Source organism: Solanum tuberosum, unplaced genomic scaffold (genome assembly GCF_000226075.1).
Source record: "Solanum tuberosum cultivar DM 1-3 516 R44 unplaced genomic scaffold, SolTub_3.0 scf00240, whole genome shotgun sequence".
Classification (NCBI taxonomy): domain Eukaryota; kingdom Viridiplantae; phylum Streptophyta; class Magnoliopsida; order Solanales; family Solanaceae; genus Solanum; species Solanum tuberosum.
Window position 1 is genome coordinate 322,228 of NW_006239164.1, and position 13,976 is coordinate 336,203.

Sequence of the window (13,976 nt, forward strand, 5' to 3'; positions counted from 1 at the left end):
GTTTACACCAAAAATAATACAGAGCTAAACAGTTAAGCTTAAATCTTTGTATGTTGCTCTGCTTTCCTTCATGACATCTCTGGTTCCTCTCTAGCCATACTGTCCACCATATACATGATGGGACCATCTTCCATCTCTCCTCCTTTCTTCCTGCATTTCCATCTCTATTCCAGCACTTCAAAACCTCTTTGATCCTTCCTGGTTTCACCCATTTAATCTCTCTCATATTGGTGAACATTTGCCACAGCTGGGTTGTCCACTTGCAGTGTAAGAAGAGATGGTTGACTGTCTCTCCTTGCTCTTCACACAAAAAGCACCTGGAACACAGGTGAATGCCTCTTTTGTTCAGGTTCTCATGTGTCAAAACTGTCTCCTTAGCTAACAGCCAAGTAAAACAATTTACTCTATAGGGTATCTTGGTTTTCCATATCATCTTCCAAGGCCATTCTACTTCCTCAATGCCAACTGTGTTGAGATCTTCATATGCTGAATTTACTGTGAAACACCCTTTGCTCCCCACATTCCACACCAGTGAGTCCTCTTCCTCGGACAGGTTACTAAATTGTGCTAGGGTAACCAAAAACTCAGTTATTCTGCACATCTCCCAATCAATTAAATTCCTCCTGAAGTGCAAATTCCAGCCCTGATCATTCCATAATTCGGCTAGAGTTGCTTGTTGCATTTGACATAGGTCGTAGAGGTCAGGAAACCTTTGGCTTAGTGGGACCTGACCACACCATTTAAATCATTAAACTTTATTTTATAACATCATGAAGCAAAAAGAAATTTTAAGAAAGGTTTACTTTGGGGAGTGAAGTCCTACTAATATCGAGAAGATGTGCAAAAAGATGGGGTGGATATTTAGACAGTATTCATATTTTAATTGTGTTTCTTTTGTTGTACTTAATTTTGTGACTCGGGTTTGTGTATTACCATGTAACAGAGCTAACAAACCCCAGCACTGTTGAAGAGCCTTCCGAAAATTCTGAATTCAAAGGTAAGACCTTTAGAGTCTTTTAGCTTAGTACTTGAAGAATTGCAAGTTAGTTCTCAGTTTTAAAATAAGTTTCAATCTAGATGAAAACTTAGCCAATTGTTGGAGTGGATATTTAGATGCTATTCATCTTGATTATTAGTCATATTTAAGTTCTTATGGAATTGTCTAAAATTAACAGTGCAAGGCTTTTCCCCATGCAGAAGCTGCTCCTCACAACCCTATTGGTCAATCTCATTTTGAATGCTTTGTTAGACCATATTGCATTTCAAAGGGTTACTTGGTAAGTCTCACAACTCATTTCCCTTTAACCCTTCAAGAATGTCCAGGCTAAAGGACACATTTGCACCATTTTCTCTTTTCCTCCTTTTTTTTTGTTGGAGTTATTTACAGCAAAAGTATGAAGCATATCATATGTTTGAGTGCAAAATATAAACCATTTCAGCGCCTTCCTAAACAATTTGCCATAGCAAATGGTCTCATCAACAAGAAATGTGGTCTGATTATCAGAGATGAAAGAGAAATATCATGGAATTTAAGGCTATATACCCACAATTCTATAGTCCATATATTGGGTGGATGGAGTGAATTCTGCGTTGCAAATGAATTAAAGGAGGGAGATTATATGATGTTTGAGGTGGTTGTGAATGGAGAAAAACCAATATGGAAATTTCACGGTAAGTTTCTCATTTAAGCCAATGATTTACATATCTACCTTTCTACCTTTTGTCAAGGATCTTTTTACTTTGTTATATACATCATGTCACCATGGCCAGACACACCTTGCCTAGATGACACTACTTCGCTGAAAACTTTACTGAATTTATATATGATAAAATAATAACTCTTGAGCTGAGGGTTTATCGAAAACAACCTCTCTACCCCACAAAAGGTAAGAGTAAGGTTTCCGTATACCCCACCTTCCCCAAAGCTCACTTGTGGGATCACATTGGGCATGTTGTTGTTGTTGAAATAATATGCGAAAGCTGCTACTCACAAACCGCTTGGTCAATTTCAGTTTTAATGCATTGTTAGACCGTATTGCTTTTCAAATGGTTTCTTGGTAAGTCTCAAACTCAGTCTCCCTAAACCAATCAAGAATTCAGACTAAATGAAACATTGCACCATTTTCTTTTCCCTCTCTTTGTTTATTCGAGTTATTTATGGTGAAAATATGAAGCAAATGAAATGTTTGATGATATGTGCAAATGTTACAAAGCCATTTCAGCACCTTCCTGTACAATGTGCACGGGCAAATGATCTCACCAACAAAAAATGTGGTCTGATTATTAGAGATAGAAGAAAAAGGCAATTTAAGGCCGACTACCTTAAAGTTCTCAAGTCTATATTGGAGGTAGATTGCATGAATTCTGTGTTGCAAATGACTTTAAGGTGGGAGATCATATAATGTTTGAGGTTGTTACTAAGGGAGAAAAAACCAATATGGAAATTTCTTGGTAAACCCTCTCATTTGTGCGACCTCAACGATCTGTTTACTTTGTAATCTACACCATGAAATTTGTTTGTGTTTGGTTGTTCAAAAATGTGTTGCACATAATTTATGAACAACTAAATTTTCAAAAATTTACCAGACAGTTGGAAAATGTTTTATGCAACGATCTTTGTGAAATGTTCCTATGTGTGGAATATATTCTGCCTAATTTATACACACTATTCCGCCATTAAATAGTGTATTTAAAGTGTCGTTTAATGTTGTCCTTTCTTTTATAGTTTTGTTTTTAGAAGCTGATGTTTCTTGTTATAAGAATTGTGCTTCATCTTTCATAGGTTATAATTCATCGTAAACCTTGCAGTTTGCTCTAGATATTGATTGTTCTAAAGACCCTGTCCCAGGTTCTATGAGGATAAATTTTCATATGTTGTACTTCATAAAGTTCAGAAAATTATTACGCTTTAAAACGATATTAAAGAATATATCTATACAAGTTCTTTTTCTTGAAAAGAGAAACAGCTATTCGAAAAATAGTAGGCCTTTTTTTCCGAATGTTTGTGTTTGAGTCAATTAAGATGGTCTTCTATCACTTCTTCCTCAACCTTCCTTGGCAGTATTTTTTATTTGGTAATTATACAAACATGTTGCTTAAAGAACTAGGGTTGAATAATCATATGTAAGAGCACTTTTACAACTCTACCTAAGTATATTATTCTTCTCTAATTTGCTTAGCCCCATATTTTCTTCGTTTCTTCCTTTGTTGAGAGAGGGTGGTGACTTTAAGTATGTTGTATTAATGTGTGCATTGATAGCATAACACAGTTAATACAAGTATACTAATTCTTTTTGCATTTCTAGACTAGTCAAATTAAAATATAAATCATTAAGCTTTATTTCCATAACATTGTTCTTGTTTCCTTAGTAATATTTGGAAGCCATAAGAAAGGTTTACTTTGGAGATTGAGCCCTACTGGTTTTGAAAAATATCCAATAGATGGGGTAGACGTTTGGAAATTATTCGTTCTTTTAATTGTAATCTCTGTCATACTTGATGTCTTGACATGAGTTTTTGTATACAATTATCTTGTAACAGACAAACCAACTCCCAGCATCATGTCATCAAGAAAGGCGTTTCCCCATGTAGAAGCTGCTAGTGACAAGCCTTCTGACCATTCTCGTTTTGTATGCACTATTAAACCATATTGCCTTACATATGGTTATTTGGTAAGCTTAAAACCCCATTTCATGCAAATCTTTCAAGAATGTTCAGGCTAATGTGATCATGCGTATCATTTTATTCTTTTCTCTTTCTTTTGGAGTTAATTTTGGTGAAAATATGAACCTAAGAACTGTTCTACTGATGAGTGCAAATGGTGATATCCCTTTCAGTGCCTTCCAAAACAATTTGCACTCAGAAATGGTCTCATCAGGAAGAAATGCGATGTGATTATTACAGATGAACGGCAAAGGTCGTGGAATTTAATTTTACGTCCTTTTGGTACTAGTGTGTGTATTAGAGGTGGATGGGATAAATTCCACGAGGCATATTGCTTAAAGGAGGGAGATCGCATAATGTTTGAGGTGGTTACAGATGGAGAGAAACCACTATGGAAATTTCATGGTAAGTTTTCTCATTTGAGAAGCATCTTTTATTTTTTTGATCATCTTATATATGCACACACTTTGACTATATTTGGCATGAATCTTGGATAATGCAATTTTTACTTAAATGTTAAAAATCACCCTGGGTTGAAATCTTTCTATCCCATACTAATGTGTTCGGTTTCATTGAGGATAAATCTTTTCATGTCTTAGGAGGTTCTTACAAGGTAAAAAGGGCATCCCGATGCACAAAACATCCCACATTAGCAGGGGTCCGGTGAAGGGGTAGACCCCAAGGGGTGTGATGTAGACAATCTACCCCAATGCAAGCATTAATGATTGTTTCCACTGCTCGAACAATGTAGTGAATATTTTAAACACTTTAATAGCTTCTTTGCATAGATTTGATTATTAACATGAAAAAATGTACTTTTTACAGGCAAAATTTCTTGGGAGAATGTAAGCGTCATTGAAGAATGAAGCAGTTGGTGATGGAAAAGAAAAAGCAACACTGAAGCAATTAAACAAAATGTATCTCTCTTTGGTTGATTCAATTATATGGTGTACAACCTCAACAAAGCATGTTATTTTTTCTCCGGAACTTCGTTGAATCGCTATACCCTTGCCTAGCGGTCAATGAAGTGGGTGAAATTTGGAGACTAGAGTTTAAATCTCGACAGAGACAACAAACAAAAAATGATAGGTGGTTTCTTCCTATCTGTCTAAACCTTGTCGGGTAGAGTTACTAGTATAGGATGTAAGCTATCGATCAAGAATGCCACTAAAATAATGTCAAATATCTCTAACATGATTTAACAAATTTCTATGGTGTCATGCTAATTTTGTAAAAATAGTTCTAATCTTGATTGGTGTTGAAATACCCTATCTCTAGCATGATTTAACAAATTAAATTTTCTGTGGAAGATTTTATGTTAATACAAGTGTTTATAACATATAATTTGTATAAAAAACTTATCTTGATTGGTGTTGAAATACCCTGAGGTCAAATAACCAAAAAAATGCTCCCAAATCGACACTTAGGACAATTGTGCACTATTTTGATGGAGTTGCTAGATATTACTCCCTCCGTCTTAATTTTATATCCAGCATAAATATTATAAAAAATTTACGTTTTGGAATGTCTCACAAATAGAGATATTGGTCATTGTTGAACAAAAAAAAGCTTGAAATTATTGACAAGAACTAGGGAGAAAAAAAGGTGTAAAGTTTGTTTCATCTCGCAAAAAAATGGAAGGATTTTGATTATTTAATATTTTTTTACCAGATTGTGATGCGTTAGAATATTACAAGGTTGATGCAAGCGTTGATTTCCTTCTTAATTTATGACTTTCAGTTGCATTTGTTAATTAGTTAGATATAATGATATGTATCTTATTACTATGTATCTCGAATACAAGTATTTGTATGTGATAAATACATGTATCCGAAGTAAAAAATATGATACGATCCATAGTTGTGCAAATTGAAGGGAAATAAACTAAACTAGTAAAATTTATGTTATTTACCCATAAAAAAATCAGCCCCAATGAAAATAATGCCTAGGAGGAAAAATGAAACTAATATGTTATAACTCACACAAAATTATATAATTTTTACTACATTAAACTTTAAATAGATTAAGTTGGATAGGCTTCATAGTTACATAATTACTTAATTCTCTCAGGAAGGTGTAAAAAATACCCAAAATGTTCGGTCATTAATTCGCATTATAATACATAACGTATATATGTAGATATATGATGTATAACTATGTATTAGTAGGGATAGGATGTAATTTAAATCTTAGACTATGTGATTTCTTTAATTTTTACTATAAATAATATATAATTATGTATATAGAATGTATAAATAATATATCCACATTATTATACACAAAATCAAATGAAGATGGAAAAAATGGTCATTAATTCTAAAAATTCATCAGAACAAATATTTAAGAAATCAAATTTTAAGTGCGGGAGAGAGAAAAATAAAAGTGGAGACCAAGTTTTTGGCTAATTTAATTAGTTAAATAACTGAATTTACATTTTCGATAATTTAATAACATTATACTTAATTGCAAGTGCATGTCGATAATGAGCTATGTGCTTCTAGCTACTTATTAATAGTAGTAAAGTAAAGTAAATAAAATACTCCATTTAGGGTGTGATTGGTTCATAACTTTTTCATGTATAGTTGATTTAAAATATTATTTTTGTCTTATCTTCAAAAAAAACAAAAACAATAACAACAATTTCCGTGACAATAAGAGGAAAATCATTTTTCAAAACTCTCCCACGCTATTTCCATGTAAATAAGTTTTTAAATATCTATACTATGATTTAATGAATCTAGTTATTATAAATATTTTACATTTTGCACCCTTAATATATATTCTTTTATGTAATTTACCCCTTTTATTTTTTATTTTTATGATATGCACCCCCTTTAAGTGTTTTTTCACCTATAAATAGGGCATTCATTTCCCTAGGAAATATCACCTTCTTTCTCTACATTTCTTAATACATGTTCTATTATTTCAGTCTCAAGATTAACATTTCATGACCACCATGAAAGGCTCTTCAGAGAAGCCAAGCTTTTTTCATCCCATCAGGTCAAGTTTCAAGCAAGGAATTGTAAGTAAAGCTTTAAAATATTTTATCTTCACTTTGTTTATGATATATACATGCTAGTTTAGGGTTGTTGGGGGTAGGGTTTGAACACTCATTCTTGGGATGGAATTTTGTGATCCTTTGATTGTTAGATATGATTTTAGTTCTCTTTACTTGTAGTAAATCTAACAACAATTCTTCTAAATTTGAATTTTAATCTTGAGTTGTTTCTTTTCTTTTTATAGAGTATTTTTCTTCCACATATAATAGCTAGTCTTCTACCATTAATTTTAGGGGATTTATACTATCTATTTCTTGATTTATGACTAATTTATTTTTATTAAAATTAAGACCTACGTTTGAATCTAAATGCACATCAGAGAATAATTAAAATGATGTTATTTTCTAAACTTGAAAACGGAATGAATAAGACTAATTGTTTTTCAGTATCTGATGTGCATTTATTTATTTGTAAGCATAATAAATACACAATTTAAATGAAAAACAATTGAATATTAGAAAATATAAATTTAAGAAAATAAAATCATTATTTGATTAAAAATGAACATTTATGTTTCTTAGCGATGATGGGGATAGTTATTTGTGACAGTGATAATAGTTGGTGTCAGTGACTATTAATAGTGGTGGAGATGATAGTTATGATTGTGGGAAAATTTATGTTTCCTAGCGATGATAGAGATAGTTTTTTGTGATAGTGGTAATAGTTGGTGTTAGTGACTATTAATAGTGCTAGAGATGATAGTTATAATTGTGGAGGTGATTGGTGTTGTATTGACTGACGTGATGTTAGCAGTTGGTAGTGATGATTGTGGTTGTAGAAGAGAAGTTTGTTGATGTTAGCAGTTGGTGGTGGCTGAAGAATATGTGATGGTTGTGTTGGTAATAGTTGGAGGCAATGCTAGTTGTGATAATTGAAGTGATTGATAGTAGCGATTTCCACACTAGTGATGGTGACTTATATTGGTGGTGGAGGTGGAAGAGGCAATGAATATTTTTATAATAATGGGGATAGTCGGAGTGGTAGCTATTGATCTAGTAATGGTTGACAGGGATGGTAGTTGCAAACTTGCCGCTATTGGTGGTTGTAATGATAGAGATGATTGGTGGTGGCGACTGGTGGTTGGCAACGACAATAGTGGTAGTGATCGATGATAGTGGAAGGGGTAATAAAAATTATTTACACAAAAAGGCATCTAAATGGTATCAGGCCTCATTTGTTTTCATTAAGATTACCACATTTGAATCTCAATGCACACATCTAAATATTAAATAGTTAAAGATTGATTGTTTTCGAATATATAAAATTTGTCTTTGTTTAAAAAAAAATATAAAATTTAAATAAATTATAAAATTAATATAATATTATATCAATAAAATATTTTTAAATTCTATATAGCAATTGGTGCTGGTGGTGACTAATAGTGGTGGTTATGGATAATATCTATATGATATAATAGTTGACAGTAATAATTAACTGTGATTGTTATAGTAAAATTATATTGATAGCTAATGATATGATGATTAATGATGGTGGTTAGCAATATATAAACACCTAACATCTTCATAATCATATCATACAATATTTACTTTCTTATATTTGTATAACCAAATTTAGATTTTTAAGACAAAGTTAATAACAATAACATATTTGGGTATTAATAGTCAAATTATAGATTGTCAAAACAAAGAAATAAGTGTAATTTAATATTTTTTTTAAAGGGTGTGTCAATTGTGACGGTACGAGTAAAAGGAAAAGGATTAAGGAGGTAGTAATTTAAAATCTATAAAAACTTTTGAAATATGTGATATTAAAAATGTTATAACAATTCCATCAATAACTTTCTAACTTCCTTAGCAATTATTGTTACCCTGCAGAGTCTTCCTAATGAACTTTTGAAGCATCTGAAGGGACATGATCAGTATGAACATGCAATACTGAGATGGGCCGGTAAGTAATAACGAAGTCAGAAATTTTATAAAGAATATTTATATATATATTTTACTATCTATTTTACTTGTCCATTTTTATCTTTATACTTCATTTAAGAAATTTCTTATTAGGGGATCTATTTTTATGGTTAAACTACCATAAGGTAGTGAATGTTGTAATTCAATAGCATTTTTTTTACAATTAATGATTAAGTTGATACTATTAAAATAAAATAATAAATCTATCTTGATTTATTAAAATGAACAAGTAAAAAGAAAAAATAAGTTTTACAATAGTGAGTAAGTAAAAGGAAACTGAGGAAGTATGTAAGAATAACAATTAATTTTATCTATGTATAATTTTTCTTATAACTAACTATCCTCCCCTCTATATGATTACGTAATTGTAGATAAAGAGTGGCTGGTGAAATTGAACGGTGTGAGACTAGAAGACGGTCTTGAAAATTTTGCAGAGCAAAATAATTTGGAGGAGGGAGATGTCTTGGTGTTCAAACATGAAGGAGATATGAAATTTGAAGTTCTCAAGTTTGATTTATCTAATCAATGTGAGATAGAAGAACAACAAAAAGCACAAAAAATTGAGAAGACTTCTGAGAGATCTAAATCCAAAGGTAAAAGTTCTATAAGATAACGTGAAAAATGATATTTGAAAAAAGAAGAAGAAGTTAAACGAGAGTATTTGAAACTTGAAATAGTTTTTAAAAACCTAAAAAAAAAAAGGTAGAAATTTTGTGATTGGAAAAAATATCGATCAATTTTTCAAACTTGAAACTCATTTTTTTAAAACAAAGCTCATATTTTTTGTTTAATAAGGAACGAAAATTTAGTTGTCATTCATACTTTAAAAGGTTTTATATTACAGAACGTAAAAGATAAATGTCGACAATATAAAAACACTTATTATCTTACATAATTAAGGAATTTTATATCTTGTCATTTATCATATATAGTTTGTTAATTATTTATTGCTTAAATAGAGTCCCATGCAATAATATTCCAAGCTTTTATATCATCATTAGATAATTACATGTAAATCTTTTGAAAAACACTACTCATTAGTAATATGATTAATCTTAAAATTTAACCTAATATTACTTGTTAAAATTCACTAATAATTTTTAAAAATCTCTATACTAATATTACTTAAATTTTACCATGCAGGAGCTGCTACGCACAAGCATTTAGATCATTCCCGTTTTGTATGTACTATTAGACCATATTGTTTTAAATATGGTTACTTGGTAAGACCAATTTTATTTTATTTTTAAATTTACATACTTTAATTGTGTTACAAAAGTATTGTACTATCAATATATTATTGAATTAATATGGTTATAAATTGTTTCAGTGTCTTCCTATAGCATTTGTATTGAACAACAATCTCCGGGACAAGATAGGCAATTTGATTATTAGAGATGAAAAACAGAGATCGTGGAATTTAAGACTAAATTCTTTTAGTCCGAAACGATTCGTTCTTAATGGTGGATGGGCTGAATTTAGTGTTGCAAATGATATAAAGGAGGGAGATGAAGTAATGTTTGAGATTGTTACTAATGAAGAGAAACCAATATGGCAATATCAGAGTAAGTTTTCTCATTTAAGTAATTACCTTATTTTTCCAACAATTTTTATTAATTGCAATAGTAGAATATTGTCACATCAATTAAGTAACTGAACAAATCATCTCAATATAGTGAGTGATTTTAACTTTTAATCATATATAAGAAAAATCAAACCATAACATCACGTCATCTCCCTTTGCAGAAAAACCTAAATCCAAGTCGGAAGAACTTTCTCAAAGACAGAATCAAGATCAAACTTTAGAAGTTGGTACTGCCAAGCTTTTAGGTAATTCACATGTTGTATTTATTGTGATATTTTTAATAATAGACTATTGGCACGTCAGTTAAGTTATAGAAATATTATCTAAATATTATGTGTGATTTTAACTTTTAATCGTGTTACAGAAAAATCAAACAACATCAAGTCACCTCCCCTTGCAGAGCCCCCTAAAGTCAAGTCGGTGGAACTTTCTCAAAGACAAGATGTTGAAGATCTGACGTTAGAAGTTGGTACTGACAAGCTTTTTGGTAATTCACATTTTATATTAATTGTGATTTTTTTTAATTATAGACTACTGACACGTCAGTTAAGTTATAGAAATATTATCTAAATATTATGTATGATTTTAACTTTTAATTGTGTTACAGAAAAATCAAACATCAAGTCATCTCCCCTTGCAGAGCCCCCTAAAGTCAAGTCGGTGGAACTTTCTCAAAGACAAGATTTTGAAGATCTGACGTTAGAAGTTGGTACTGACAAGCTTTTTGGTAATTCTCATTTTATATTCAGTGTGGTTTTTTTAATAATATACTATTCGCACATCAGTTAAGTGATAGAAATATTATATAAATATTATGAGTGATTTTAATTTTAATCGTGTTACAGAAAAATCAAACCACAACATCAAGTCATCTCTCCTTGCAGAGCCCCCAAAAGTCAAGTCAGGGGAACTTTCTCAAAGACAAGATTTTGAAGATCTGACGTTAGAAGTTGGTACCAACAAGCTTTTTGGTAATTCAAATAACAACATCGAATCATCTCCCCTTGCGAAGCCCCCAAAATCCACGTCGAGGGAACTTCCTCAAAGACAGGAGTTTGAAGATCAAACGTTAGAAGTTGTTACTCACAAGTCTTTTGGTAATTCTCATCTTATATTCAATATGATTTTAGAAACAATAAAATGTTGTCATATCAGTTAAATGATTAAACATAGCATTTGCATGTAGTAAGTAAATTTAACTTTTAACCATGTAACAGACAAATCAAACAACAACATCAAATCATCTCCCCTTGCAAAGCCTAAATCCATGTCAGGGAAGCTTCCTCAAAGACAGGAGTTTGAAGACCGAACAGTAGAAGTTGTTACTCTCAAGCCTTTTGGTAATTCTCATTTTATATTCAGTGTGATTTTTGCAATAATACTATATTGTCATGTTTGGTAAGTGATTGAACATATCATTTGAATGTAGTTAGTGATTTTAATTGTTAACCATGTAACAGACAAATCAAATAACAACATCAAGTCATCTCCCCTTGCGAAGCCCCCTAAATCCAAGTCGGGGGAACTTCCTCAAAGACAGGAGTTTGAACTTCAGACGTTAGAAGTTGTTACTCACAAGTCTTTTGGTAATTCTCATCTTATATTCAATATGATTTTAGAAACAATAAAATATTGTCATATCAGTTAAATGATTAAACATAGCATTTGCATGTAGCAAGTAAATTTAACTTTTAACCATGCAACAGACAAATCAAACAACAACATCAAGTCATCTCCCATTGCAAAGCCTAAATTCAAGTCAGGAAAGCTTCCTCAAAGACAGGAGTTTGAAGACCGAATAGTAGAAGTTATTACTCTCAAGCCTTTTGGTAATTCTCATTTTATATTTATGTGCTCTTTGCAATAATACAATATTGTCACGTTTGTTAAGTGATTGAACATATCATTTGAATGTAGTGAGTGATTTTAACTTTTAACCATGTAACAGACAAATCAAACCACAACATCAAGCTATCTCCCCTTGCTAATCCCCCTAAATCTAATTCGAGGAAACGTGCTCAAAGAGATGATTTTGAAGATCGCCCGTTAGAAGTTGTTACTCACGAGTCTTTTGGTAAATTTTATTTTGTATTTAGTTTGATTTTAGCAACAATATAATATACTGTCACGTTAGTTAAGTGATTGTACATATCATTTGAATGTAGTGAGTAATTTTAACTTTAATCATGTAACAGACAAATCAAACCACAAAAAAATCAAGTCATCTTCCCTTGCAGAGCCCTCTAAATCCAAATCGGTGGGACTTCATCAAAGACAAGAATTTGAAGAACGAACACTAGAAGTTGCTACTCACAAGTCTTTTGGTAATTTTCATTTTGTATTTAGTTTGATTATAACAACAGAATATTGTCACGTCAGTTAAGTGATAGAAAATATTATCTAAATATTGTGAGTTATATTAACTTTTAATCATGTAACAGATAAACCAAACCACAAAAAAATCAAGTCATCGCCCCTTGCAGAGCCCTCTCAATCCAAGTCGAGAGGACTTCCTCAAAAACAGAATTTTGAAGATCAGACGATAGAAGTTGTTACTCACAAGCCTCTTGGTAATTCTCATTTCATATTCATTGTGATATTTACAACAACAATAATAGTGTCACGTCAGTTAAGTGATAGAAAATATTATCTATATATTATGATTAATTTTAATTTTTAACCATGTAACAGACAAACCAAACTACTCCATCACTTCATCAAAAAAGGCATCTCCCCTTGAAGTAGTTCCTCACAAATCTCATGGTCATTCTTATTTTGTAACCATAGTTAGTCCCTATTGCCTCGTAAGCGATACCTTGGTAAGTCCAAAAAAAAAAAAAAACTTCAATTTTTTTGGGGTCAAAATATAAAGTATATACACGGTTTAATTTTGATTATTCATAAATTATTTCAGTTAATTCCTGAAGAATTTGCATTGGCAAATGGTCTATTCAACATCAAGAAGTGCGATTTGATTATCAGAGATGAAAACGAGAGGTTGTGGAATGTTACATTACGTACACATAATACTTATGTTATTATTAAAGATGGATGGAAAAAAATTCGCGATGCACATTGCTTAAAGGAGGGAGATCACATAATGTTTGAGGTTGTTACTGGTGGAAATAAACCAATATGGAAATTTCATGGTAAGTTTTCTTATGACCAAATTTTTTGTATTTATGTTGTTGATTTTTTCTTACAAATAATGTTACAAATATTATTTGTACACTAATTTTTTATTTTTTATTTTTTTGCAGGCAAAATTTCAGAAGAACTTGCAAGTATCATTCAACAGGATAGACTGAACAATGAATGAAGTTGTTTATGATGGAAAAGAAAAAACAACAATGAAGCAATTGAACACCCCCACCCCTCTCTTAGATCTCGCAATTATTATATTTTGTGTTCGCCTATGACTATATACTATTTTAGTTTCTTGGAATAATTCGATGAATTTAGTAAATTATGTGCAGACAATGAATAGACATTATAATGCACCATCAAGTAATATTAATCTGTTATAAGCAGGTTACCAACTTATTTCTAATTATATATATTTTTCACTCTTCTCTTTCCTCTTCAAATACTAGACATATATTGCCTATGCGCGCACGGGCCCACTATATATTAGTTGATAACTATCACAAATATTGATAGGTTGATAATTAGTAAAAGATTGGCAATATATACACATATTCTACTATATTTTTCTACTATATTATAAAAGAGAGTTTAGGG

The 13,976-nt window shown here is 31.3% G+C and overlaps 3 protein-coding genes and 1 long non-coding RNA gene across 7 annotated transcripts in view; all 4 read left to right on the forward strand.

Annotated features, from left to right (window-relative positions):
- The window catches only part of LOC102605790 (B3 domain-containing protein REM14-like), a 13,143-nt gene extending 8,203 nt beyond the window's left edge, over positions 1–4,940 (forward strand). For 3 of the 4 annotated variants that reach the window (XM_015313243.1, XM_015313244.1, XM_015313245.1), the window contains exons 8-14: positions 944–997; positions 1,198–1,277; positions 1,440–1,671; positions 3,541–3,671; positions 3,837–4,068; positions 4,263–4,410; positions 4,489–4,940. In XM_015313243.1, the coding sequence (XP_015168729.1) occupies positions 944–997; positions 1,198–1,277; positions 1,440–1,671; positions 3,541–3,671; positions 3,837–4,068; positions 4,263–4,330 (797 nt within the window). In that variant the 3' untranslated portion in view covers positions 4,331–4,410; positions 4,489–4,940. The remainder of the gene's footprint in view (positions 1–943; positions 998–1,197; positions 1,278–1,439; positions 1,672–3,540; positions 3,672–3,836; positions 4,069–4,262; positions 4,411–4,488) is intronic. The other variant, XM_015313246.1, reaches the window with a different exon arrangement.
- A 1,638-nt stretch (positions 4,941–6,578) lies between these two features.
- On the forward strand, positions 6,579–10,346 carry LOC107062531 (B3 domain-containing protein REM10-like). The gene is made up of 6 exons (XM_015313238.1): positions 6,579–6,685; positions 8,558–8,630; positions 9,022–9,243; positions 9,794–9,873; positions 9,981–10,215; positions 10,327–10,346. The coding sequence occupies exons 1-6, from the start codon at positions 6,611–6,613 to the stop codon at positions 10,344–10,346; spliced, it is 705 nt and encodes a 234-aa protein (XP_015168724.1). The 5' UTR covers positions 6,579–6,610.
- A 55-nt stretch (positions 10,347–10,401) lies between these two features.
- On the forward strand, positions 10,402–10,938 carry LOC107062538 (uncharacterized). The gene is made up of 3 exons (XR_001474687.1): positions 10,402–10,480; positions 10,600–10,722; positions 10,843–10,938. It is a non-coding gene; the product is annotated as an uncharacterized lncRNA (long non-coding RNA).
- A 111-nt stretch (positions 10,939–11,049) lies between these two features.
- Positions 11,050–13,654, forward strand: LOC107062532 (sterile alpha motif domain-containing protein 15-like). Its single transcript, XM_015313239.1, has 10 exons — positions 11,050–11,332; positions 11,453–11,575; positions 11,696–11,821; positions 11,942–12,064; positions 12,184–12,309; positions 12,431–12,559; positions 12,677–12,805; positions 12,927–13,054; positions 13,150–13,384; positions 13,496–13,654. Exons 1-10 carry the CDS (start codon positions 11,050–11,052, stop codon positions 13,552–13,554), a joined length of 1,461 nt encoding a protein of 486 aa, XP_015168725.1. The 3' UTR covers positions 13,555–13,654.
- Positions 13,655–13,976: the final 322 nt, after the last annotated feature.

Excerpts from the sequence above, each read along its gene's own strand:
- LOC107062531 (XM_015313238.1), top strand. The coding sequence starts at position 6,611 with ATGACCACCATGAAAGGCTCTTCAGAGAAGCCAAGCTTTTTTCATCCC. Across the intron at positions 9,874-9,980 it reads GTTTTAAATATGGTTACTTG|TGTCTTCCTATAGCATTTGT; the intron begins GTAAGACCAATT and ends AAATTGTTTCAG. Across the intron at positions 10,216-10,326 it reads ACCAATATGGCAATATCAGA|TGAGTGATTTTAACTTTTAA; the intron begins GTAAGTTTTCTC and ends ATCTCAATATAG.
- LOC107062532 (XM_015313239.1), top strand. The coding sequence starts at position 11,050 with ATGAGTGATTTTAATTTTAATCGTGTTACAGAAAAATCAAACCACAAC. Across the intron at positions 11,333-11,452 it reads TGTTACTCACAAGTCTTTTG|ACAAATCAAACAACAACATC; the intron begins GTAATTCTCATC and ends ACCATGTAACAG. Across the intron at positions 13,055-13,149 it reads GCCTCGTAAGCGATACCTTG|TTAATTCCTGAAGAATTTGC; the intron begins GTAAGTCCAAAA and ends AAATTATTTCAG.